Here is a 27,312-nt window from a genome sequence, read left to right as displayed (position 1 = left end):
CCTGTCATCTGTACCTGTCCTATCCTGTCTACACCCTTTGCAGGTAAATCCTCAAACTAGCTTCCTCAAACCAACAACAGCAAGAAGTTCAACGTCAAATCCAGAATCCCTGCTCTGGGTTGATGAATAAATCATTGTCAAAGAAAGGAGGAAAGAAGACAATGACATTTATTCACTGAGACGTATCACTTCATATGATTTGCACACACAAGTGAAGTGTTAATGTTTAAATTTTCCTCTGTTGGTGAATAACTGAGCTGTGAGTGTTTTCTGTGTCAGAACTCATCGTTATGAACAGCACAAAAGTCTTGTTTATTTCCTCAAGATGATAAAAACCCCAAATCTCTCCTGGCCTTCAAGCTAAACCACATGAAAAGCTTTGAATCATATTGATAACTGCCATATTTACTACGTGTACATGTTTTCCTGGCGCTTCTTTCTCCAACAGAGACAAGGGCAGGTCGGGATCTCTGTGATTTGCTTTTTAAAACTTGTTTTCTGTAACTGAAGGTCAACGTAAATTGTTTGCTCTATATCACTGATTTTTCTACATTTTTTTGTACTGATTTTTTTGTAAGGACACACGGCTGTTACCACTACTTTTAAAGTGTTTGTGAAATTCAAAAAGGACTTCACTTAAGCTGGAATTTCTAAAACAGCAACTCAGGAGCAAGGACGACTCTCGTACTTTGGTGAATGTTTGTTGAGGCACAAGTGCTCTCAGGATTATAGCAACGAAAAATTACTCCACTCTGAGCATGTGAGCAAAATTAGATCCTCAAGTCTCTGGTAAACTTAAAAAAAATAATAAAATAAAAGTGGTATTTAATTTTTTTTTTAAAGGATATTAAGATATGAATTCAAAGAATAACTTTATCTTCAGATTTTGTGGACATTATAATTTCTGATCAGTGTGAGAATCATTTACCCTGAAGTAAAATGAGATTTAAGTTTTCTTTTTTTATCACTGGCATGTAAATACCAATGTAGGATTTTCTGTTTTGTACACCAACAACACATCAGTTTCATGCTCATCTTGTTATTTCCTTTGCAGCTCCCACTCTGAAGTGTCAGAAAATCTCAGAGCTGCAAATGATTTGGAAGAGATGAGTGATGAGACTGCAAAAGAACAAGCAACACAAAGGCTGACAGGAACAGAAAACTGTTGTTTATCAAAAAAAAAAAAAGAGTGAAGTTTTGTTTGTTCATGTCTGACTCAGTTTTAATGGCTGAGATAATCAAACAGTGTTTTGGCTGTGAGGTGGCTCACAGCTCCACACGCTGACAGTGATGATCTTATACTGATTCGAGTCAGAGCTGAACTTTGCAAAAAGCAGCAACAAGAGCTGTGACATCCTGAGACCCACAGCTGGACCTCTGAGCTGAGTCAGACTGCTTTAGAATCAACGATCTCTCCAATTAGCTACAAAATGAGTTAACAAGACACACAGAAGTCTGCTCAATCTAGTTTGGGTTGAAATTTGTCTTAATTTAATTTAAAATAAATGAATAAAAATCTTTGTATCTTGTTCGTGTTTGAGGAAAGTCAGGGGAAACAGAGGCCAGGCTGAAACAGACATTTGTTTTAATTTTGTTCTCCTTTCTTTTTTCCTTCTTTATTTCCTTTTTTTTTAAAAAGCAAAATATCTTAAATGACTTGACCACTATTATTTTTCTATTCTTGTTGGTCGTTTTCTCTCCAAGAGTTTCTTGTATCTGGGAAAATAAATGGATTCTTGACAGCTGCTTCGTTGTAATTATCCTATCTACACTACACTACACTACACATCAGCCAGTAAGTGGCAGTAGAGGCCTGATTTATACTTCCGTGGTGAATCAACTCCTTAGCCTGCGCTGTAAGTAAAGTCTTGCCTTTTTCCAACACAGAAGTCTGACGTGCACCTCCTTAGAAATGTAACTGGGTGTTTTTAAACTGCCGGCCAACTACATAAGGAATATGTACTAGTTTGATTACAATGTGAAAGGAGGTGTGTAAAAAAAAGCTGTATTTCCCACTGACTTAGTTAAAACTTTAGCTACGCAATAGTTGCTTTGTGTTCCATTTCCCACAATGGATGGCTGGTGGTGCTAATGTTATTTGTTTTTTTTTCCAGATAATGACGCCACCTGCAATGTTTTCAGCACTACTACAATACCAGGGTGTCCGCAGGGTCTTAAAAAGTATTAAAAGTTGAAAAATCAATTTTGGGAAAATTAAAGACCTTAAAAAGTATTTAAAAGTCTTAATTGTGATTTTATGAGGTATTAAGTTTCATAGGTATTCAAGCTTTGACCCAAAAAATATCCATGAATATTTGTTTTCCTCCTTGCAACTGTCCCCTGATTGGGACGTTCAACATTCAGCCGATAAAGTTCTAAAATAGAAAAGAATAGAAAAGAATAGAGTTACTTTATTGATCCCAAATTGGAAAAATGTTGTGTTAACAGCAGAAATCGATGGAGTCAGTAGAAAAATACAAAAATAAAAAAGAATAAAATATAAAAAATACATAAAGACTCTAGTTACAATAAAATACAACAATAAGGATTGTGAGCGGTATAAACACCAGCTATAAATTAACATAATTTCTAGTTTCATAAAGAGAAATTAAATACAACATTAAAGCAAATCACACTATCTCCGGCACATGTCCTAAATTTTAAAAATGATTAAATAATTTCTGATTTTCTTCAGCAAGTTGGCCTTGAATAATTGCTGTTTCTTGTTATGGGAGTGTCGATTAACCTGCCTTTTGTTTCATTTGTTCTTTCAAGCTTTATTCCTCCTTAGCTTACATCATTTCTGTAAAAATGTAAACTACAACTGTTAAAAAGTGGATGCCAACAATAACTGAAAGTTGCGATAAAGTCTTAAAACTTTTTTGAAGGTTTTTGAAAAAGTCTTAAAAAGGTATTTAAATCAACCTCAGGATTTTAGCATATACCCTGAATACTACTCAGTTTAACGGTATGTTACAGTGAGGAATTGACAGAAACACCAGTCACGCCTGTCACTTCATTGCTGTGTTTCAAATCCGAAAACAAGAACAAAACACACATTTAAGCATACACTTTGTGATTACTTACGATTTAAATTAATTTTTACTGGGCAATGTTGTCTCAAATCAAACACTGCTGTTTTACACTTACCCGAAATGACAGTCGCATTTCTCATCACAGGCGTTCTTCTGTTATTCATTAACAGCAACCGTCGTCCATCGTTCGATCCGTTCCCGCCCCTTCCAAGATGGCCGCCATCGACGGCGAGAAGTGTCTAACGTCCCACAACCAAACGTTTGACAGTTGTGAGGGCACTAGATGAGAAATCAAAGTGTGCTACGTTTTTTCATAATGTCACTAACTTATGCTCGGATAAGTGTAAGAAGAGGAGAACGCAATTTAAGACACAGCACTAGTCTTCACAGAGGGGATACCGTCTCACAGGTAACTGTTCATTCCGAGAAAAATCTATAACGTCCATTTAAACTGTTCATTACTTATTTCAAACCATCAGTTCATGCTTGCCTACTTCTTACCCTGGTATTTCCTCCACTTTGACCGCTCTCATCAGTTTCACCTGGGTCCTGTGTCTGTGCCTGCTGCTCTTATGCTAGCTACTAGTGTTGTGTGTTGTGTCCAATCATTTTGTCATGTCTTGTGACTCCCTCTTGTGTTTGTTTTAGACTCTTTTCCTTTTTGTTTTCTCTGACTTTTGAAGTTTTATTTTTCCATTTTTGTTGTTTTCTTACACATTTAGTCAATTAAACCTTCATATCTCACCTTCTTTGTTTTTAACATGTTTTGTAAACTTTATGTTGTAACTTTTATTAATGTGAAGTTCATATTTTGCCATCATAGGTCTGTTGTCAATCTGTAGTCTGAACCACATTTTTGATTGAACGGATGTGGTCATATTTAATCAAGACAAAGTGAAGTATTTTCATGTTTTGTTTTTTTTTGTTTGTTTTTTTTTAACCTTAAAGGTGCTTTTAGGGCTGTTGATTTTGCGTTGATTGTAGTGACTGACCAGAATAAGTAGTGTTTTTAGCATTGTCACCCATCTTTTTAAGGAGATGGCTTTTGTTTGGTTTCAACTAGGCAACTTTGTGAGAATTTTGTCTCTGATAATCTCACTTTAAATTGTGGATTAAGAACAGGCAGTATATACAGAAAATTAGACCATGTCAAGATTACATATAAAGTCCTCACAGGGCCTTTAACAAGCAAAGAGGTATTAATACTGGCAAAATTCAACCACAATCCCTCCAATAGTCATCAAGCTCTTATACTTAGATAAATTTTGTGGATCTGGAAAAAAAGAAAAAAAACCACTTTCTGACATTGAGTTTGAGTTTGGGCTTCATGTTCCTAAAACCCAATAACAGCTGTAAGTGTCCCAGCACAAACACCGATAGCCATCTTTAAATTATGAGCATTCCAGTGAAAATCTGTCCTGCACACTCTGTTTTTGACAGCCAATCTCAGAATGAGCGCTCGATTCACAGGAAATCTGACACCTATCAAACAGAACATTTAATCCTGAGGATTACTCCCTCACCAGATTGTCACATCTGAAACGCAGCACAGGCTTTGAGGTGCTTACGAAACTGCTCCAAACTCAGGAACCCCAACACATGCAGTCAAGGTTTCTGTGATCAAATGTGACAGCAGATGTATTGTCCACATGAGCGCGAGCCTCTGTGGGAACACATGAAAGAAGCAGCTGCCTCACATCTTCAAAGAGCAGGACTCATTTGTTTATTCTTACATCTCTGAATCTGTCTTTACAGTTCCCTCTGGAGGACAACAGGAGGGTGACACACAGAGGTCAGCCTTCAGCTCCCATTCTCCTCTGCATCAAACAGTGAGTGCTTAAAAATCACCACACAAACAACAACAGAGTCAAAAGTTATTGCCCAGAAGTGTTACCAAATGCTACATTCACTCGAATCTAAGGTGCTTTGAGGACAAACTTCCTGATTGTCATGTGTCCAAGGCTGTTTTTGAACAGACTGAAAGTAAAGTCATCTAAATTTTTTATTCTGTTCCTTTTATCAAAATAGCCCAACTACAAAATTTAAAATATAGTTAAACTTTAAAACTTCCAAATTCAATTGAAGATGCATCCATTTAGTCTGAAGGTAGCTATTTTATTTATACTTCAGGACAAACTTTCTTTTACTCTCAAATGTTCTTCTAATTGCCAAAAGAAATGACCCTCTCTGGTTTGACTGTTATATTAAGCATATAGTAGAATTAGTCATCAGTTTTGTGTTACAAAACTAGTCTTCAGTCCAACCCATTACTATGATTTTTAACATCTTCCTCTTGAAATTCAGGGCCGACAGACCTTGTTCTTAGAAAAGTTTGCCCTTTTTTTATGTTGACCGGGGATCAGAATGAATGACCCGAGTTGAGCTTTATTTTCCATATTTGCATTTTTTTTGCCTTCTATTTTTTTACTACCTTTCCTTGTCACACCTTTTTTTTTCTATACACTGTGTAATTAATGGAAGTAGTCTACCTGATGTCACCTGTCTGTTTCTGAAACTGAATTTTGAAGCATATCAGCTGGCCCGAGAATATTGGAAGTGGTGCGGCCTTCAAGTCTTCACACTAACAGCTCAGGCTGGCAGATATGAGAAAAAAATCCTATCTCGCCAGAAGGTTAGTTTTGACTTTTTTTTTTTTCAGAGGTTGAACATGACAGATGTAATGAACAAAATAATAAAACTACCTAAGATGAATAAAACAGGTACATCTACTTTAAACTAAACTAAAAGCCTAACTAGGCAAAAGCTTTCAAGTCTTAGAAGAGACACAAGCAAAACATACTGTTGGCCAACTTCAAATCAATAAGCTTAATTCAAAAAATGAATCTTAATGCTTTCAAGTTTTCAAGTTTTCTGTAAGAACAGAAACAAAATTAATTATTAATAAATAAACTCTCTTGTTAATGTTAAATGAATAATGATCTCCCATTCATGTAGATTCTGTCTCTGTATTATTATTATTTTTTGCTTAAGGTATGACGCTGGAGACAGTGAAGTTGATAGTCTGTTGCCTTTGCAGCACAGGCCTTACCCTGGTTGTTTTCTAGTGGGTGTCAGCAATTGACTCGATCTCGGATTGTGCGCGCTTTACATCTCCTCCTCTTCCCAGATATGATTGGCTAACCATATGTCTGTCAAAACATGAATGAATGAAATAGTATATATCTTGATTGCGCAAATCTATCTCTTTCAACCATGTCTCATATCTGTATCAAGGAAAGGTTAATATCGCAGTGTATCTTTATCGTTTTATCGCCCAGGCCTACTAACAGCTATAGGGCGTCTGTTACTCATGTGAGCTGAGCTGCGCCTCTGATTGGGCAAACTTGCAATCTAAATATCTTCTAATCTGATGAGTTAGAAAAAGATCTACCCCCTGCACAGTGTGTGCCAATAGTGAAATCAGATGGGGGGTGTTTTGTGCACTGGGCTGTAAATATGTTTATTTCTGCTGTGAAAACATCTTTTTTTGTCTTGGTGTGTATGTGACTCCCAGTCCTGGAGCCAGCCTCAAGCAGACACTCGAGAAACAGCTGATTTTAGCACTTCAGCATTGTCCCATAGTTTTAGACTGGAGGTTGCCGCTTGTTTTTTCCACATCACAGTGCTATGAACTATGGGTAATCCCCCTGCACTAAGTCTTGTACAGAAAGGGAGCATAACTGCCTTAAAAAGCCTGTACACTTTACGATGGTCAGTACTAAGTAGGGATGGGTACCTTTTTCATTTGAAACGATACGGTACCGATACCTAGTACCTGGAAATCGGTACAGGTACTTAACGGTACCAATTTTCGGTACTTTTGTGTGTTTATTTGGCAAAAAATATCAATTTGTTAAATAATAAAATGTAAACTCTTTTTAACTTAACATATTTATTCTTCAGTATGTAACCTTGTAATGCTGTGTTCATGCCCAGCATGGAAAATCACCCTTTCTTCCACTCTCTCACAGTCACAAGGATGCATTTTGGTACCTATATATGGTACCTTATGATTTTACGTGAATCAGTACCCGGTACTTTTGAAATTCAGTTGGTACCTATAAAAGCACCTAATTTGCTACCCATCCCTAGTACTAAGCCCTCACAGACTTTGCAGAGACACGCCACAGTCAGTCTGTGACTCAAGACTACGAATATTTGATCCACAGTCCATTTGGGTAGCAGCTCTTTGGATTTGTTTTCAGAGGTAAAAAAAAATCAGCAGCTGGTGATTGGACGACCGTTCTGATTGACACACTCACTTCTCAATTTTTGCAACTACAGTTACTCTACTCGATAGTTAATTCTTTGAGAGAGATAAAAAATTAAATAAAGTGAAATTTCAGCTGATCTGGGACCTGGGTGACCAAGAAGTTTAGATCTGTTTGTAAAAGCTTGACCCTCGCTCTGTTCACATCTTTAATTTCTGTTGAAACTGTCTGTCCTTTAATCTAATGTGTAAAACTTTGATGTGATAACTTGTCAGTCTGCGAGATAAACTGAATGAAGGTATCCTCTCCCTCTTCTCTCTGAGAATAAAGTCTGAACTCAAACATATGCAGCCCTTCAGCTGTGATTAGTCACAGTGTGGTGGTGAAACTGGAGGTAAGTCTTCGCCAGGAATAACGCTGTGATGAAAGGAAGCGTGGGCCTCCTTTGATCGCTGATGTAAAGAACATGTTAGATAGTCGCTGACAGAAGACGACTTTATTCAGTCAGAGAGAGGAGCGTTCAGAGAGAGCTCTATGTATCTTTATGTTTGATGATTTTAAACCCTTATACCTGGGTCTGATGAAACAGGCAGGAGATGTCAGGACTGAGCACGTTTATTAGAAGACATCTTAAAAAACACAAACTAACAACAGCTCTACATTACCCTCAGAAGTAAACAAACAGAACACTATGATGTAGAAAAAAGCTTTAAAAGATACTTTCTCAAAGTCAGCTAAAAGATCACGGACCAGGGGACGGACAGGGCTGGAAGGGCTCAGACCTGACCCACTTTTAGATAATTGACTTTTCAATAAAATAATGTGATAAGTTTCCCACCTTCCACATTAGCGTCCTGCAGCCTCGGTTCAAATTTAAGGCTGAACAAGACTGAATTACCAGTTTTCCCACCCTGATAATGAGCCTGTCGTCATTCATGTCGTCTTAATTGGCCTCTCAAAACCTAAATCTGTTGACTTCAGGCCTGGCTCCGCTCAATATTGTGCTCTGTGACGATTGATGTGTTATGCCCTGGCATCTGGAAGAAGTAGTAGTTTTGGGAATCTGCTGTGAAGGTCCACAGATTGCTGGATCTGGGAGGCAGCAGAACTAGGGGAAGTAAACCTGCTGTGACGAAGCTGAGACCCACTGGGGTTGGGTTTGTTGGAATAGAGCTGTAAGGCTCCTGCTGTGTTCTAACAAGCCTCTCGTACCTCTGCAACCTTGTACAGTCATGTGAAACCTCACGCTGTGACCCCATATTACAATGTTTCGATTCAACACACCAGTGGATCAGATAGGTTTCTGTTCAAGTCAACTTGTCAACTCACACTGGCTCTACTCCATTTCATTGTTGCCTCCAAAGCTCCAGCAGGTCAAGGCCTTCTGGATTGGGTACGCAAGGCTCTTATTTTTCCCAAATGCTGGAGTCGTGACCATAGACTGTTTAAAACATGGACATAGCCTCTGCGATGTCACCCGTCTGTTCCTGGTTCCATGATGTGAAACCAATGAAACCAGTTCATGGACGGAGCCACATTGGTTATGACGCAGGCTTTGAGCTTCCTTTTGTACAGCTACAGGGCGCCTGTCAGTCACATGAGCTTAGCTGTGCTTCTGATTGGACAATCAAATGATCTTAATAACTTAAAAGCCACCAAGTTAGAAAAAAATTCACCCACTGTACAGTGTGTGCCAATAGCGAAGTCATCATTCCAGATCCAAGCCGTTTTTTGAACCAGGCTGTAAATATGCTTTTTAATGCTGTAAAAGTCTGTTTTTATGGCTGGGTGTGGACATGTGAACAGCAATTTTTAGCACTTAAGCATACGCTGCAAAAACTAAGATCTTATCAAGTAATTTTGCCTTATTTCAAGTAAAAATTGTCTCATTATACTAATATGATCCACATTCAACTTATAAGTCCAGTAAAATGTCTTGTTTCAAGTTATTTAAAGACAAAACTGAGGTCAGAATTGCTTGTAACAAGTAAAAAAAATCTGCCAATGCAACAACAAAAATTACTAGAAATTTTGCTTGAAACTGGAATAATGGCTCAAAACAAGTAACTTTTCTCTTGTTCCAATTGCAGATTTTTTTTTACTTGTAAGAAGCAATTTAGAGTTCATTTTTGTCTTTAAAAAACTTGAAATAAGTATTTTTTTCTGGACTGGTCAGGTGAAGGTAACTCATTAAGTCTAAAAAGACATTTTCTACTGAAGAAAAAGACAAAAACACTTGATAAGATTTCAGTTTCTTGCAGTATAGGCTTAATTTTTACTAACTGGTTTTGCAGCTAGTGTAACTAGTGTGTATTGTGTTTTTTTTATTGTAGTATTAGTAAATGATTTGAGTGCAACTAGTTAACGAGTAAGGTGAAATAGACTCTCAGGAGTAATTTAATTTTTTATTCATAAACATTTTTTCACTGACTACTTTCTCAGTAGACATCCCAGCCTTTTCTTGTTAACATGCCAGAGTCTTTTCTGTCTACTAGTAAGCTAGTACTGTCCTTGAGTACATTAGTCCAGCACTGCTGTAGACTACAAAGGTGTGAAGATGGCAGAGCTTTTGGGCTGTACTGTGGAGGAATTGCAACATGTTAGTAAGCAGCTTACGAGAGGGATTTTGACTTTGACAGGTGATGTTATTCAGTCACCTGAGGATGAGGAGGGCCTGGCAGTTTCATCAGTGGTGGGGACACTGGATAAAAACCTTGACAAGCATTCTGTAAAAACTGTTCTATGACAGTCATTTATCAGGTCTTTTTCAGCCCTCAGTGGTTTTAATATTTATCCAAGGTCAACAATGACACTGAAAAGAAAACACAGTTTGATGAGCTCTCACATGCACAAGGACTTTTTGGCAGCAGAGGATGTTTTTGAGATTGCCAGTGACTTCTGTCTGTTTTGAGATTTAATCTAACACTGTTTTGTGTGCTCAAACCTTCATCTTCTATTTGTGTGTTGTGCTGTAAGATAGATTCATTAATGGCTTCATTATTTGGTGGGTCCTTCCTAAATCAAAATGTGTCCCATGGTCCATCAGATAAAAACAAAGAACAAATAACTAAACTGAAACATTTTTTCTAACACACAAAACAGCTTTTGAGACAACAAAGGGAAAAGTCTGATTCTGTCGGAAACGCCGATTGACTTTTTTTGCATTTAGAGTTCATAGTGCAATGATTAATCAGTTCATTTTTTCAACATTCCTACTTCACTCCTAAGTCTGCACGTCTTCTAAAGACTCCACAAACACCAGCATCACAAAGCAGTTATTTTTACAGCTTAAAAGTCGTGTATGGCACAGTCATCGTAGCTTCGTTAAGAGTCTTTTCTTGAGGAGGCATCATGGTAAAGGTTTGTATCAGCCGCGAACAGATTCTCCACATTTCTTCACACACGCTGCTTTTATTGGCCGCACTGAACCTGAGTAAGTACAACAACAAAAGATGTTTATGACCCAGAAAAAACTAAAGTCCTTTCACTCTTCTAGCTAAAAAAAGACACAAAAACAAGTTTCTTCCCTCGGTGTCCCTGAATGTGTCGGCATTGTTCAGGAAAAGTTTGATCTCCACAGTCAGCGCTTTATCAGCACCAGGAAAAAGACCTCCCGACCATCTCAAAGAACAGCTTGTTGGGCTTTCTGAAGTACCGGCAGAGCTTCTTAAAGGCCTGGATGCTGAGTGGGGCGTGCGGCCTGCCTTTAGACTCATCCAGGCACTTGTCGTGTCCAGATGACAGGAGGCAGTAGAAACCCTTGGTGGTGTTGTAGTAGAAGTTGTCTGGGCTTATTCTGGGTGGGAGATCCAGAAACCGCTCAGCCTTCCTCAGCTCGGGGAAGGGATCCCGAATGAGCGCGTCACCGTCTACCACGTGGATCTGCTCCATGGGGAAGACCTCCAACCAGCGAGCCAGATGCTGATGGTACAGGCTCCTCTGCAGCGCCTTGTATCCCGGGTCAATGTGGCCCTTGAGGAGCAGGAGCTCCTCTAATGGCTGGTAGGGCTTGTGGCGGGTCAGGCGGTTATGGAGAACCTGGGTGTAGTCAGACACCAGGCGCTCTGCAGGATCCCTGACGATGAGCAACAAGCGGACGGCGGGGTTCATGTCCCAGACTCGTGCAGGAACCTGAGGAGCTGCAAAGTACCCTGGGGTTTTCTCCACCGTGAGCTGACCAGGGAGGGTGAGAGGCATCTGTGCCCGGTACCAGGCCAGGCCTCGGCGGTAGTGCTCCTCCACGTTGAAGTAGTGCACCTGATGGACGGACAGGAAATAATTTGAGTTTTCAACATCTTAAACGTTTGTAAGGAGATGTGTCAGAAAGAGTTTGAGAAGTGTCTGAGCTCTTTTTGTTTTGTCCTCATCTTGTCCAAACCAATCTTTCACTTCTTGTTGGTGTTCAAACTCTGCTGCCCTCACCTCAAGCTGCCCTGGTTAGGATGTGTGTGTGTGTGTGTGTGTGCTGCGTGTTTGAGACAGGCCTGTCATTAGTCATAATCACAAAAGTACACAGCAAACTGAGGACAGGCCGAGCCGACTTCTTCTCAGTTTATTCATGCTTCTCTGCACTGATAATGAAAGAAAGTCAGCACAGAGTGGGACGAGAGTTCACCTTAACCTTTTTTTTTTTTAAACAAATTCAAAATATATATATATATATATATATATATATATATATATATATATATATATATATATATATATATATAAAAAAGATACAGCAGATTTTAAAACACACTGTTCAGGCTTTAAAAGAGTCTGGTCCTGTCAAACCTGGGTCCTTCATGATTTGGATCTTAAACTTTTGTTTTGGATTTTTATACATTTTACAATAAAAAAATGAGTAAAAAAAATACAATTCTTCCTTCTAGGACAAAAGGAAATGGAAGCATACTTTTGCTTGTTTTTTTTTTCCCACGGTCTGGCTCATACGTCGTACAGAGGAGAGCATTTACTACGCCAAAGTGAATCACTGTCATTTTCTACTTACAATATAAAATCTCAGCGGTACTAATACAACTTTTTCCACTTATATGCTAGTAGACAACTTAGACAATGATTCTGGTTAATAAAAAATAGTTTCCCAGAGGATCCTGTCATATGACATCATCTGCTTTCTGCTCCTTCCAGTGGAAAACATGATGGTCGCAATTTGTCCTGGAAAAAGCTAATTTTCATAAATTTCTTATGATTCCCCCCCAAACATATTTATAATTATTTAATCATTCAAGTCTCTAGAGTAACCCTCTTCCCAAAAATTGTACCTGGGATAAATATATTTTTGTTCATAGGCCTATTTTTGTAAATGGCAAAAAAAAGTTGCTGCTTTGCACACAGCTAGTTGCTAACTAAAGGAAAACACTGCCTGCAAGATTGCTTGTACTTTGTTTATTAGGTGCAATCTTAATGACCACACCTACCACCCCCCACCCACACACCATCTTTAAAAAAATATATTACAACTATTATTATTTTATTATAACTATATTATAATATTTATTTTGGTTTCTATATAATTATTAGGTGACTGAGTGGCAAGCTGTGTGACTACCAGCAACAATTGTTGCCAGTCATAAAAATGATATTTTCCTCAAAACAAAGTCCAAATGGAAAAACCAAGTTAATAAATAAAATGAATAAAATTATATGCCTTACAACTCTGAAATTTTTTTTTGGCAAAAAAGGGGTTAAGTATCGGGAGATGGAAAGACATCAGTAAAGTTGTCTCAAAAGTTGAGTTGAGCCCAGATCTCCTCGTTTTAACGCCTATGACGTACGATTTAAAAGGTGACACTGTTCTTTTACCTCAGCTTTGGCCACCTCCACGTCGGGGTGCAGGTTGAGCATCTCTAGAAGAGCCCTGGTTCCTCCTTTCCTCACCCCAATGATGATAGCTCCGGGAAGCCGCTGCTGGGTGGTGTTGTAAGAGGAGGATGAGGAGGATGATGATGAAGAGGAGTGTGCATTCTGGCTGGAGCCCCCACTGCGTAATTCTCTTAAGCACACAGACAGCTGAGTCTGCAGCAGGAGAAGCACCAGCAGCGCGAGTAGCACTGTCCACAGCATGGTGCCACTCACACACTCACACACACACACACACACACACACAAACACACACACACACACACAGAGGTGGGGCGGAGGTTATGTGCACACACTCATGAAGCTCCTGGTTGTTTACAGAGTTGTGCTCGTTATCAGTCAGCAGGCGGCCTCAGGGGGGAGCTCTTCACCTGGACGACCTGTGAACCCAGAAACACAGTAACCCTCAGTCAGTGTGGTCAGAAATATACAGAAGAAATCAGTTTCAAATTGACAAAGTTTAATTAACAAACATACAAGGTAACCTTTAATCTTTGTCAGATGTAAGTTAGAAATTAAGTGTTCAAATTAAGACATAAAAAGCACTTTTTTCAGTTTTCATTCATCTGTTCTCAACTATCTCATCCACACTTTTAACAGCATCAGTAGAAATGTCTTGGCTCATAATATAATAAGATCACTGTGCTTAATGTGTCTAACAGGAGTTAAACTCCTGTTAATTGTTTTTTCTTTGACGCCATCAGCCCGTCTGTTTCATGATTCCATACTTCTGAGACGACTCTGTACCCTAGTGCGCCGTTTTATAAAGTCCCTGTCCCTGCAGAGCTGGTTTCAGCTCAGAGTATAGAGCCGTGATGTGATTATGGAACTGGAAGACACTGAAATATTAATCTACATCTAAAGCAGACAGGGAGAGGGTGCATTGAAAATTAATGTTGTTACGAGGTTATGGGGGTCTCCCTATGGAGCACTACCATCCTGTTTTTCAGTAAAGAGGACACACTGAATGGTGCAGTGTGTCTTTGTGTTTTAAATCTGTATTTAGTCAGATTTAGAGTCTTTACATTTAGTCCAGAGCAGTCCCAGTCTGCTGATGCGGCCAAAGCAGCTGTAGTTCCTCTAGTGACCATTAGGGGGAGATTTTAAAAACAATGAAGTATATTGAGCAGGAGAGTGACCAGAGGTGCCACTGCCCTCCTCTCCCTGTATTCTGATTGGCTGCTTCCCCAAAATCCTAAATGAAGATTGGCTATTTTCATTTTTAGAGGTAGGACTTGTATTTTTACCACTTGAAATATAACAAGCAGGTATTACTTTTATCTAAACGAATGCACATTTTCAATTTTTCTGATTGAAACCAAAGTGAGAAAATGGGGGGAAAAAAAACACTCCTTTTACAAATAGACATCTTTACCGTTTGTAAATAGCTCGGGCTGTGCGGACATTGTATTGGAACTTACAACAATAAAACAGAATGTTTACTTTGAAAACTTCACAAATTCTTACTTTCAAGCCAAACTGAGCACACAAGACCATTAAATTTGAAAACTTAGTCATGTAAGGAACCAGCAAACTACACCAAATATCATAAAAATAATAAATTTTGTACTTTATGATTGCTAATTGCATTGTTAATAGTTTGATAATATACTATATTTTCTTTAGACATGGAATCAGTTTCTGACAGTCACATTATATTTTTGTCATTTACTCTCCATACAACATATTATTCCCCATAACAACATAAACTGCCCGTTTAATGTTTAATTAAATCTTAAAGTATAATTTATCACTTAAAATGAGCTTATCAGCTGAACAAACAAGAAAACAAGAAACAGAAAACACAGATATGGTCTGAGTCTCTTTAGCCCTGCTAAATTATTTTCTCCTCCCTATCTGCCCTGCTCGCTCTTGGTCTGTCTCCGTCTGAACTATCAGAGCCTCAGTTTGTATCCTATCCAAAACATAAAACCATGGATTTGATCAGCTGGTCTCTTAACGCAATTGATCAAATTTTTGCAAGAAGGAAACTGGGCAAAGTGGAGCCCGCCTGCCCCGTTTGGGTGTACGATCAACTGGTATACTTGGAGGACAGTATGCTTGTCGATTCTGTTGAGGATGTTGAAGATTTCTACATATTTGGTTTTATGATAACAGGTTTTCTGCTGTTTGGAGCTGGCGGTTTCCTGTTGTATCGCAAACTTAAAAAGACGCAGGCAGCACTTTTGGGTAAGCTGCCCGTCACTAAGGGTTTGTGCAGGGCTGTCAACACTCAGACTCCAGCAATATGCGAAAGTAATTGCAGACAGGATGTGATTCCTTGACTTCTTCGCAGGATGTATAACAACTTGGAGAAGTTCACAGCTCAGCTTGGCTGCAATGAGTCACCAAATTAGGTCATTTGGCACGCCACAGAGTTGACCAGTTGGGACTGGGAATCTTCTTCAGTGTGTCTGCCTGACCCAAACAATCTTCATCTCTCTTTCGGCTCCCTTGATAGGCTGATAAGCGCCCTTCTCTCCTGGATGGTATGCAGACAGATGCTCTGCCCCCTCCCATCTGACATCTTTCTCCTGTGAACTTGTCTCTGGATCAGAACTCTTCGAGGCCGTCTCACGGCAATAGCTGTGGCCTTGTCACCCTCAGACGGCACAAACATTGTTGAGTCTGGGTGGGGATAAAGTCCATGGACTTATTCTTTGTTTTTGAGTAAGGCTCAGATCCCCTTGTGTGTGAAGTTGATCATCTGCTTCACCACAGCTCCCGTCAGCTCCTCAGGGTGATCACTGACCTGAGGTTGTTTAAGAAGAGACTCTCTGTTTTACTGGTTTCAGTGTGCTTTTTTTAAATTCCACAGTACTGTCTGAAGTCCTGATCAAAATCTACATGTGATGAAGGGCGACTCCTGAAGGCAGATACACTTGGTGTCATCCACAGTTCAACAGGCTGGAGGGAGAGTGGGTTGTCTCTGCAATTGGAAGTTTGGCGGTTCGATACCAGCTCTTACAGTCACATGTAGATGACTAACGAGATTGCCCAAGTTTTCAAGTTGCTGGTTTTCGCATCTCATTTTTCTGATAAGTCAGACACAAATTAATACGGCAAACTCAGTATCATGATGACTGTACAAAGCCAAGCAAAATCCCCAGATGTTCCACGCTGACATGGTCAAAAATAACTTATTTTTCTTCTTGTGGGTTGATTTCTTTTTGTGATTGTCTCATTTTGTAGACCCTCCTCCCTCTGTTTGGTTTAGTTTCACTTCCTGCTCTTTTGTTTCCTCCACTTTGACAGTTTCACCTGTGTCTGTCCTGTCTGCACCTGTTGCTCATTACCTGGTGTGTATTCAGTCTTTGTGTTTCCTCCCTTGTGTTCTTGGATCAGTGTTTCTTTCTTGTGTTTTGTTTCCAGTGTTCTTTGTTGTTTATCTTCTGCTTCCTGTGGTTCCCTTGTGTTTTCATTCGAGCATCTCAGATGTAATCCCTCCTTGACATGCAAAGAAAGATTTTTTTACACCTTTTATTAAAAACATAACTGCCAACTTCACGATTGTATTGGATCCTTAGTTGAAGTTACTTTGACTCATTCTTTTTCTCGATTAGATGCATCTCTGTCCTTACCTGACTGCTTTGCTAGGTGTGTAAGATGATTCATTCTGATTGGTCAAACTACAACAGGCAGATAATCAATGTTTTCTGAAACTGTGATAGTATCTTAAGCAAGAAGCCGGGTAATGAGGAAGACAAGTTATTAACTGAAGTTACAATCCTCTTCTTCAGACGAGAACATGCTTTAATCTTGTTCCTGTTGCATGTGAGTGCTAATTACACCTTCAGGGAGCACGGCTGTACCGTCCCCTGGCTTGGCGACATTGTCGTCATCAATGCTGCAATCTTTACCCTCCCTTGTTGATTGGAGATGCTTGGATGTGGAGTTGTGCGTCAGGGTTTTCTGTTTGTTATTGGAGGTGGTGGATGTTCACTTCACTGACATTTGTTCAAGAGACTCTTCTCTCCTTCCCTCAACCCATCTTCTGTGTGTGATGAGGAAGGTTTTGTGTGCGAAAAAGGCCTAGGGCTTTTTTGTTTTAATTACTGAGGAGCAAAACAAATCTAACAAAAAAGCTCCTGAAATAAAGCTTGTTCACCTCTGACATAGAAAACCTGACTTATTTTCAATCCTTTCAAAATAAAACAGGACTTTCACGCAGTTATTCTCGCCCCCACAGGTCTCACTGACTGTGCGGTCTGGAGAGTTTAAGGTGAAGCTCATAATTACAGGATAACTGGTCAACCAATCAGAAACGCAGCTCACATTCCTCATGCTGCTTGTTGACTCATTTTTACTACCTACTCTGTTTGGTCCGTGGATTTCAGTTCAGGCTCTGACCTGTTCTAAGTGCTCATAAGCAAAGGAATGTGTTGGAGGTTTTGTGAGAGCACTGATAGATCAGCAGGATTTGTGTAATTGCACAGTTGACACCAGAAACAGTACGGTAATTATGGACCTCCAGTGTGACAGAAAGTTTTTGTTTTTGCAGTTTTGCATCATCCTTTTGTACACAATGCAACCAGACTTCAAAAAACAGATGCAGAGTCAATCATACATTACAGCGGCTCTGTTTTCCCCCTCAGAGATAACCAGACTTGGGGAAAATAGATTATAAACTACATCTGTGTATTTAAAGAGTGCTTTGAGGATAACAGTAATTACTGCCTGTGTCGTGCTCCTCTGAGTTCATGTTTTTCATGCCCTTATTGTTGAGATCCCATCCCATCATGTATTGTTTGTAGGTATTTTATGCAAACTTAAAATCAACTCCAAGAGAGACCCTTCATTAAGTCATCACGAAAGAGCTCCTAGAAAACTTCCTTTAACAGGCAGAAGTCTCAAGCAGAACCGGACTTAGTGGTGAAGAACCATTTACTATGACTGCTGTTTGGAGTTTTTGGCTTTGGTTTTATTTTAGGCCGCGAAAAGACATATAATGTTTTGGAGTTTTCAGGACATCAAGGGTGCGAGTTCGCATTTTTAAGTATAATTAGGGTGGGAGACGGAATTTAGGGCTACATGGTGGTGCATCGGTTAGCACTGCAGCCTCACAGGAAGAAGGTCTCCAGTTCGACTCCCAGTTCCTCTGGTGGATCTTCCTGTGTGGAGTTTGCATGTTCTTCAATGTTTGGGTTCTTTCCAGGTACTTTTGCTTTCTTTCACAGTCCAAAACATGCTCATCAGGTTTTGTCTGATGAATTATCAGTAGGAGTGTGTAGAGGAAAGGTTGTCTCTGTGTCAGCCCTGCGATTGACTGACGACCAATCCAGGGTGTACCTGCATTTACCTTTCCTTGCCTATGTCATCATGAAGCGTCTGTTTACATGCACCAGTCAGCAAAATGTTGTAGCAATGCTCTCTGTGCATTGCTACAACTATAGAGACTTTTGGACTTACAGTGAGTCATTTTTGCCCGACACAGCCCTCTAACAACCCCACTTTTTTTAAAACAATGGTTGAGACATGCGCTTGTGGTGATCATACGTCATGGACCACACATACTGTCCCCATGCTTGTGCTCATGCACGAAGTAAACCGTGCTGAAGCCCACCTCTACGAAGCGTGCCAAAGCAGAGAAGTCAATCGTGCTCAAGCACGGCACAGTTGCGGTCACACTGGCCATTCCAAATGTGCTTTAGGGCTGAAGTGTACTTAAGCAAGGCACGGTTTGCCAGTGTGACAGTGTCCTAAGACAGCTGGGAAAGGCTCCAGCCACTAGTGACCCTGAGCTGGATTAATGGTCAAGAAAATGGATGCATAGATGGACTGGACTTATAGGTCGGTACATTGTAGCTGTTATCCAGGAGGCTCAAAAGTTACCTCAACTCCACCTCCTTTACCCCTGCTGGGTCGCCCAAAAGTTAGGTTCAGTCAGTATTTTTAATGTCACCAAGGGATGGATACTTTTCACATTTGACAGGATGCGGTACCAATGCCCGGTATCTGGCAATTGGTATCGGTATTCAATGGTCCCAATTTTTGGTTCTTTTGTGAGTGTTCAAGTGGAGATAAACATTAATTTGTTTGATAATAAAATCTTAAAGTTTTATAATTTAACATATTTATTTCCAAGCATATAAACATGAAATGCCGTATTCATGTCCAGCATGGACAATTGCCTACTGTTCCACTTTCTCACAGTCACAAGGTTGCGTTCAGGCACCTAAACATTGTACCATTTGATTGCATGTGAATCGGTACTTGAAACTACAGATGAAATTTGGGCGGTACCTAAAAGTACCTAATTTGATACCTATCCTTAATGTCACCTGTGGACAATGGGCTTTGAAACTTTGCTTCAGAAACAGAGGGGAGACACCACAGAGACTGCGTCCATGGATTATCTCAGCTACAGGCATGTCTAAAGACCGGCCCAAGTCCATTTTCAGTCAGCCCCCAGTTTGAATCGTACAATGTGTTAATATGGCACTAAAACTAACCATGTTCCAAGTATAAATCTAGTAAAGTCCCAATAAAGAGCATGTGTGCTGTACATAGGCTACTTGTATAAAGCTAAAGCTCTGTACATTCTGCAGACACTCAACAACTCTTACAGCTGACGTCTTGAAATTAATGCATTTATCATGATGTGAAAATATGAGAGTTTAAAAAAAACACATTAGAGGACACGACTGGATTGAAACTATGCAATGCTGCATAAAAGACAAGAATTGGTACAGGATAAATATATTGTAAAAATATTGTTTGCAGGTCAAAATAGAAAACCAATCCTGATAAAATCCAGATCCTGATCCTGCCATTAAAACATCCAGACATATTTTCTCCACATCACCCCCTAATGGAGAACATTTTCCATGTTTAGAAGCAGAGTTTGCTGATGTTTATGCAGTATGTAAAACTGCTGAAAACTGACCACTGATCATCTGGGATCAAGAGACACCTGAGGGACAGGTGAGGTTTGGTTTCATCAGTCTGTGATGATGGAACAAGGATGTTTGATTACGCTAAGTGATGAGAAATCGATAAAAAAAACATTGTTATTGCAAACAACAAAAGCCTTGATCTCCTCGTTTCATCTACCTGAAAGTGAAAAGCTCATACACAGGCCTCCATCCAACAGTTAAAACCCACATACGCATGTTGAGGAAGCTTTCTAATTTACATAAAGAGATTTTTTCTTATTTATGGAAATGAATTCAGGTGTTTGATGTGTTTATTGTGAGTGTTCTTACTGTATTAGTGGTAAAAATGTGATGAATTAGGCAGCCTGAGATGTCTGGGGATTAAAGCCACGATCTGAGCCTGACAGTGAAACGAAAAAACAACTCGTAAACAGCCGTATCTGCAAATTTTCTGCTTTTACATCAAACATTTTTGACCCAGATGTCTGAACATGTGAACTCTGCCTGTGTGCACTCAGAGAGACACGCTAAGAGCATCCACAGTCATCATTTTTGTTTTAAGTGGGAACTGTGGGCTCGGTGTGGGTGGGTTGGGAGGGAGAGTGACAAAGAGAGATCTTTTGGGAGGTGTGTGTAGATGTGTGTAGATGTGTGTGTTGCACAGTGAGACACATGCCTTGTGTTAAGTGGCTGCGTGAGTCCCTTGTGACTCCTCTGTTCGCTGGTTTTATCCCCCCACTGTCACCTCGCTTTGCTTCCAGCTCACCTCATGACCTTCCTCTGTCTCCTTCTTTCCTCCCTCTCACCTTTCCTTGTCCTCTTTCACCCTCACCTTTGTTCACTGTTCCCTCAGCCTGCTCCTGACTCTTTCTCTTGGAACCCATCCTTGTTTATGTGGCTCCGCTAACAAACCCTGCGCACCCTGCTAATGGGGATGCCCTGCAGCATCCCCTCAGCTCCTCATAAATAAAACACAAGCTCACCTTTCTGCCCTGGAATGTTTTTGACTGGATGAACTTTTAATCTTGATGAAATGAAAATAAGACAGGCTTCAAAAATGAGAAACGTCTCTGCTGAAAAATGTCTGGTCCCTCATTTGACTTCTATACCTTTACTGCAATTTTAAAGAATTCCTGGAGTGTAAAAACACATTTTCTTAAACTTTCTTAAATGTTGTTTGAAGAGTTCAACTTTAAAAAAAGTGTAACTGAGTAATTCTGTGTACATTAAAGATGCTATGAGGAGGATCTGTTTGAATTGCGCACCCTCGCCACCTTGTGGCCCGGAGTCTCCTCACACTGTCGTAAATTACTTTTAATGGGACGCGTCTTTGTTACCACCACCACCAAGGAAGTTATGTCTTTGGGAGAGTTTGTCTGTTTTTCTGTGAACAACATAACTCAAAAACTAACATACAGAACCTGGTAAAATTTTCAGGAAATGTTCAAAATGGGATAAGGAAGAAGTGATTAAATTTTGGAGGTGATCTGGATCACCGTCTGGATCTAGGATTTTTTTTTTTTTAAAGGATTCTTTATCATTGTGAGATAGGGCTGTTTTCACCATATGTGTATATAACTCCACCTTAAATGGTCAGATTGCTTTGCACAACAATACAAGACAAGGTCTCCATAATTTCTGACAGATGTAAAAGTATGATCAGATCCTGGCAATATTCTGGATACTAAGATCCAGAATATGAAATATGTACTGGGTCATTGTAATTTTCAACAGTCAGGAAACAGATTATGGTACAAACCTGCAACTAACACCAAATTGTTGCAGACAGTCTGCGGAAAGGGAGTATAACATTAAAGTAGGACTAAAGTGTTGCATAACAATCACAATATGCTTGGCGGAGGTCTGCGCTCTCTGAGTGCTTTTCTAGTTTTGTTATTAAATGGAGATCGAATCGAAACAACTTGTCTTTGTGCAACACAACTTTTATCGGTTACAACGCGCCAAGGTAAGGTATTTATCAGTACAGTTACGCAGTGCTACGGTTTGAAACGTGACATCAAGCAAACGTTATAGTAGCCTACATCGTAAGCCCCGTACTCCAACGTATCTGTAGGCTTACATAACAAGTAAACACTGTCAGTTTGTAAGTAGTTTAGTAGCTGTTTATGTTTAGCACAGCTGACAGCCTGGTGCTCCAAAACGTGTCCGTAATGTGTAACGTTAGTGAATCCTGGTTAGCTATGTCCTGTCAATCATCTCCCAATCAGAGCTAATGTAACCTCACTCTTCATTTTATTCATAGACTCTCAAGTTTGAACAGACCACTGCAGAATAACTGCTGACTGTGGGTTGGAATTAACATTATCACAGTTTAGCCCCTGTGTTATAGAGTGATACAGCTCAAGCGAAAGGCTAATTAGCCTTTAGCTTGGGCTCCATCACTCTTCTATTTAGCTTTCATCTGCTCTTTTGTCCTTTTTCTGTCTGACAGTTAGGCTCCAGTGTCCACCATCACTACAAAAATAATCACAGAAATCCTTTTTAGCAGAGAAAACCCAGATCTCTGTGTTTTTACTCTTCTCACTACTAAACTTTGTCAGCCGGCGTGGCATCGATCCTGGTCGACCCGAACTGGAAGCTAAGAAGTAGCAATTTAAAATAATCTGTTACCAGCAATATTGGCACTGACAATCTCATTTGAAAGTGTGGATTACAATCAGTCATATATCTAGAAGGGAGACTTTTTCAAGACCATTTCAAACTCCTCACAGCCCCTTTAAAATGCAACTTTTACACAAAACTAGTTTGCTATGAAGTTATATTCTTCTTACTTGATGCCGAATGTTTTGAAATTGACACGCATTTTGATTTCTCCATGATAAAAAATCAAAAAGGCTGTCGTCTTGGAAGCGTTAAATGTCTCGGCGGCTCTTTTATCAGCCCCATATGAGCGCTAAGTTAGCTTCCTGCTCAATGAGGCTCACATGACTCATTCAGAGTCCCTCTTCTCCCCGCTTATGGCTCCTCATGACTCACATTAGCAAGAACAAACAACAACAACAACACCCGGGTTGTCAATGATGTGTGAAGTCTCCATATTGACAAACACAAGAATCTTTAGCAGGCTGGAAAGAAAGAAAGAGATGGAGAGGGGGGAGAAAAAGAGGATGGTGGAGTTTAATTATCTGTGAAAAGCAGATGCTGTCATCTGCATATTGGGAGAGTCTCAGTGTCTTATAAGTTTTGGTGTGTGTATCTCTTCTCATCTGTGTGTGTGTGTGTGTGTGTGTGATGCCCTCGTCTTTGTGCGAGGAAGCAGCATGTGGCTGCACCAGATCCAGACCCTTGGAAATATCTTTTTACCGAGCGATGGTATTTGGGGGAGTGGGGGAAGGATTATCCTGTACAGAGAGACGGAGGCTGGCAGGGAGGGAGGAGACGGCTGTGTAGCCGAGGTACAGTTAGTGTGTGTGTGCGTGTGCACTACAGGAGGGTGTGTGTAAAGCAGCAAGGAAGATTGTCACTGGTAGGGGGTCGCATGGTAAAACGGCTTGGATTGCCAAGCCTGTCATATCAGCGAGGCTGTGAGAGTCAGATAAAACCCCCTCAGTCCTCTTTCGTTTTCTTCTTCCATTCAGTCCTCCTCATGTCTTGTTCGGCCCTCTTTTCTCTTTCTTTTTTCTTTTTTGCTGGTGGCGTAGTTAGACGAAACATAGTTGATCTATGGCTCTTAGTTTGAAACTCTCAGTCTCACCTGGATCTGATAAGATTTTAGATTGAACACACCAGTAAACACACTAATCCAGTCTCATTATAACACCTTTGCTGCTTGACATAAACTATGGTTCAATATCAACTCCAGCTGCACTGTGTCCGTGTGTTCGCTGGTGTGTTTGGACAGCAGGAACCAGGGTCTACGTTTGGTTCTTGAGAAGGTAATCTCCCCATAAAAAGATCCTGCTCTGAGTAGGTACGTTCTAAAAGCCAAGGAACTGCCAAGCTAAATACTTCTGATTAGTGGAGCAGCCAAAGTGTTTTTATTTCTCCCTCCATCCACTTTAAGATGACCCTGTGCTAGATGGACTGGACTTATGGGTCTGCACATTGCAGCTGTTTGCAAGGAGGCTCAAAAGTTGCCTCAACCCTTCCTCCTTTGCCCCTGCTAGGTTGCCATAAAGTTAGGTTGATTCAGTTTTTCCAATCTACCTGTGGACGGTGGGCTTCAAAACTCAAGATGTGTTAATGTGAGAGTTCAAATAACACTTCAGAGGACGCAAGACTAGATTAAATTCATGAAATGGTGCAGAAAAGATACTTTAAGATGACTGGTTGACTTGGTTTAATAACTCATGAACAGTGGTCTTTATAAAGCTGTCGGTCTGTCTTCTGCTTCAATGGTATGATTTTTACCGAGAGGCCTTTGTTGTCATCTTACCACCCTCTACTGGTCTGGTAGTGTTTCGGCAATTACCTTTATTTTCTCTTAAAACTCAATGGACCCCAGGAAAATGTGGAAGTGTTTTAACAATCAAAAGTTCCTGGACCAGCTGGTTGAAAGAAAGCTTTTGTTTTAGAGTCTTTGTCATTGTCTCTCTGCACTCTGGTGGTCTGGAAATGTGTTGCAACCATAGACTGTACATAGAGTGGACAGAGTGGCTCCGCTATTTATCATTGTACGGTTTTGAAGCCAAAATACCCCCGCCACAGGCACAGCCATTGAAGCAGTTTGTAGCCAGATTCTGCGCAGTAAAGATGATGAGGGATTCTGGGAGAATCTGAGTGGAGCTGGGTGACAAAAATAATATATATATATTTTTTCTTTCAAGAGTCTAATCACTTCTTGACTTTACCTCCCGACATATTTTACAATCCCCCAAAAAAATACACGAGAACGGCATCTGTCAATCATCGTTAAACACTACGTAAAACCTCGTTTTTAACCTCGTATAACAAATGAAAATGAAACTTTTCAGAAAAAAGAGGACTTGAATACAAGACGGCCAAATGATATCTTCAAATCACCACAACAATTGGACCTGAGAAACATTTCTACGAGGTGTATTATTTTTTTGTACAGTTTGACCACAGCCCATCTGGAATGGCTGGAAAGCCAGATTTTTTAACCTATACTGCAGCCAGCCACCAGGGGGAGCCGTGTTTGTGGAGACCTCACTTCAAGTCTTGGTGGAAACACGGGCAACAATAGGACACAGGAACCATGAAGTTCCTGGAGGAGTACTCACCTGGTACTTAATTTGGTAGCCTTTTCACTGTGCAAGGACAACCTGTTTTCATAACCCTTACCACTCTTGTTTTATTTCGCTGAATAAACGTAATCTCTTAGTGTCTCTTAGTTTAACTCTGGACTCACTGTTATAAGCAATAGGTGCTATAATTACCTTCTGTGCAATATAAAGATCTAAAGTATATGTGCAATAATCCATTACTTATGTTCCTATTTTAGTACCATATTTTCAGCAAATGCTCCTATTTATATTTTATAGTTCTATTCAATTTCAAGTACAGTAATGTTTCCATTTTTCCCTACTGTTTTATATTTGTATATTTTGTTATGTCTTATATCTTATAATTTTATATTTTTTACTTTCTTTTATAACACTTTTTTTTGCAGGAGCAGCAGTAATTAAAAAGCAGTTTCTCCTTGGGGATCAATGAAGTATTTCTGATTCTGATTTTTAAAGATAATGTTTTGCACTTTCATTTGATTTAGTCATAAAAGTGTTCCCGCTCAAAGTGTTGAAGGGCAGCTTTAGAAATGTATCATCAGTCAAATAAAAAGTCATTTTGAAATCTGCAGAGGAGTCATGTTTTCAAATCCATATCACTCTTGGAAAATTAAAAACGATTACAACTCAAAGTTGTAATTCAGTGTGAGGTCTTCTGAACCCACTCCTGAGTGACATTTAGTGTTTCAAGGACCCTCAAAACTGAAGACCTCAGACAGAAGAGGGTTAGCCTCTCTGCTCCACATGCCACATCTTATCCTTTCTTTATTAGTTGGCTTCTGTCTTTAGCTCCTCTCTCTTCTCTCTGGCGCCAACCTTTGCTGATGTCTGTCCATCTTTTACCCATCAGCCCCCTGCTGCTTTTCAAATTAGACTCTTGGAAAAAAAAAAGAAACCCCTCTCTGTGCAGCCCGGCGGTCCACACCCACCAGGCTTTCACTACCTCATCATCTTATTCACTCACACATGCATAACACACACATGCCCCCCATCACACACTTAAACCCCTCCCCCTCCACCCTTCATCTTTTTCTCTCTGCATCTTCAGACGTGCACGCTGCAAGATCTGGGTCAACAGTATCACACACGCCTCTTTGGTGTGTGTTTAATGTGTGTATCAAGCTAACTATTGTGTGTGTGTGGTGCGTGCAGTATGTGGGTGTGTGTGTGTGCAGGGGGACGTGGGGATTTAGCTGTTGTTTTATCACAAAGTGCGCAGGGGGAGTCTGATTAGGAAATCCAGACTTATCAAAGGAATGTGTGTGTGTGAAAGTGTGTGTGTGTGAGTCTGTCTGTGTGCATAAAAAAGAAAGCTGTTTCTGTATTAATATATATGAATATTAACATCATGTGTGTGAGACTGGAACAGAAAAGAAAAGCATGCTGGGAGCGTTTGTAAATTTTGCTCTACTTTCACTGGGTGTTGGCCCGAATATCTGGACTCACACTTTTGTCTGCATGTGTGAAGTGTGTTTGTGTGTGTGATAATGTGACCTAACCTAACATGTCACTAAGATAGAGGGAGAAAGTTGTGAGCCTGATGTTGCAAAGAATGGCTGCCAATACAGAAGTGCTAAAAACTGTAGTTCTTCAAGTGTCCACTAGGGGCTGGTTGGAAAAACACTGGAAACCACATGCACATCAATTCAAAAAAGTACATTTTAACAGCAAAATTTAACATGCTTACTGCCTGGTTCAAAAATGTTTTAGGTCTAAATGTATCAATTCTCTATTGGTACATCCTGTGCTTGTTATTTTGGAATTATTAAACGTAAAAGTTTTACGTGCGTTAGAGCATGACTGATTGACTGACCCTGAAGCTGTCTGCAAAGAGGCCGAAGCCCCGCCTTTCATACCCCATCCAAATTCAAACAAAGCTAGTTTGAGGCCCCGTTTACACGACAGGGTTTCATCTGAAAATGCTAAAACGCAGTGAAAAAAATCTCAGAGGGACTGAAATCGCTGCAGTAAGCATGCCAGGCCTGCAGGTAGTGCTATAATTGTCTTGTCCAGTAGCAGCTTCGATCTCCACCAAAGTAGAGTTGAGCTTATCATTTGGTGTATTGGGGAATACTAAGTGCAAAAGTGGAGTAACAGATGCACATTTTGTATGAAGACA

General features: G+C 40.1%; 1 protein-coding gene across 1 annotated transcript in view; it reads right to left on the bottom strand.

Annotated features, from left to right (window-relative positions):
* Positions 1 to 7,862: 7,862 nt before the first annotated feature.
* Positions 7,863 to 27,312, bottom strand: part of hs3st1l2 (heparan sulfate (glucosamine) 3-O-sulfotransferase 1-like 2) — a 36,014-nt gene continuing 16,564 nt past the window's right edge. Inside the window, exons 2-3 of the mRNA XM_074669303.1 lie at positions 13,055 to 13,491; positions 7,863 to 11,503 (exon numbers count right to left, since the gene is read on the bottom strand). Coding sequence (XP_074525404.1) covers positions 10,838 to 11,503; positions 13,055 to 13,315 — 927 coding nt within the window. The 5' untranslated portion in view covers positions 13,316 to 13,491 and the 3' untranslated portion in view covers positions 7,863 to 10,837. The remainder of the gene's footprint in view (positions 11,504 to 13,054; positions 13,492 to 27,312) is intronic.

This window comes from Halichoeres trimaculatus, unplaced genomic scaffold (assembly GCF_033239565.1).
Source record: "Halichoeres trimaculatus isolate MK-OKI-2021-1 unplaced genomic scaffold, fHalTri1.1 fHalTri1_scaffold_5, whole genome shotgun sequence".
Lineage (NCBI taxonomy): Eukaryota > Metazoa > Chordata > Actinopteri > Labriformes > Labridae > Halichoeres > Halichoeres trimaculatus.
The sequence above is the reverse complement of the archived record's forward strand: the minus strand, read 5'-3'. Positions and strand labels throughout refer to the sequence as shown.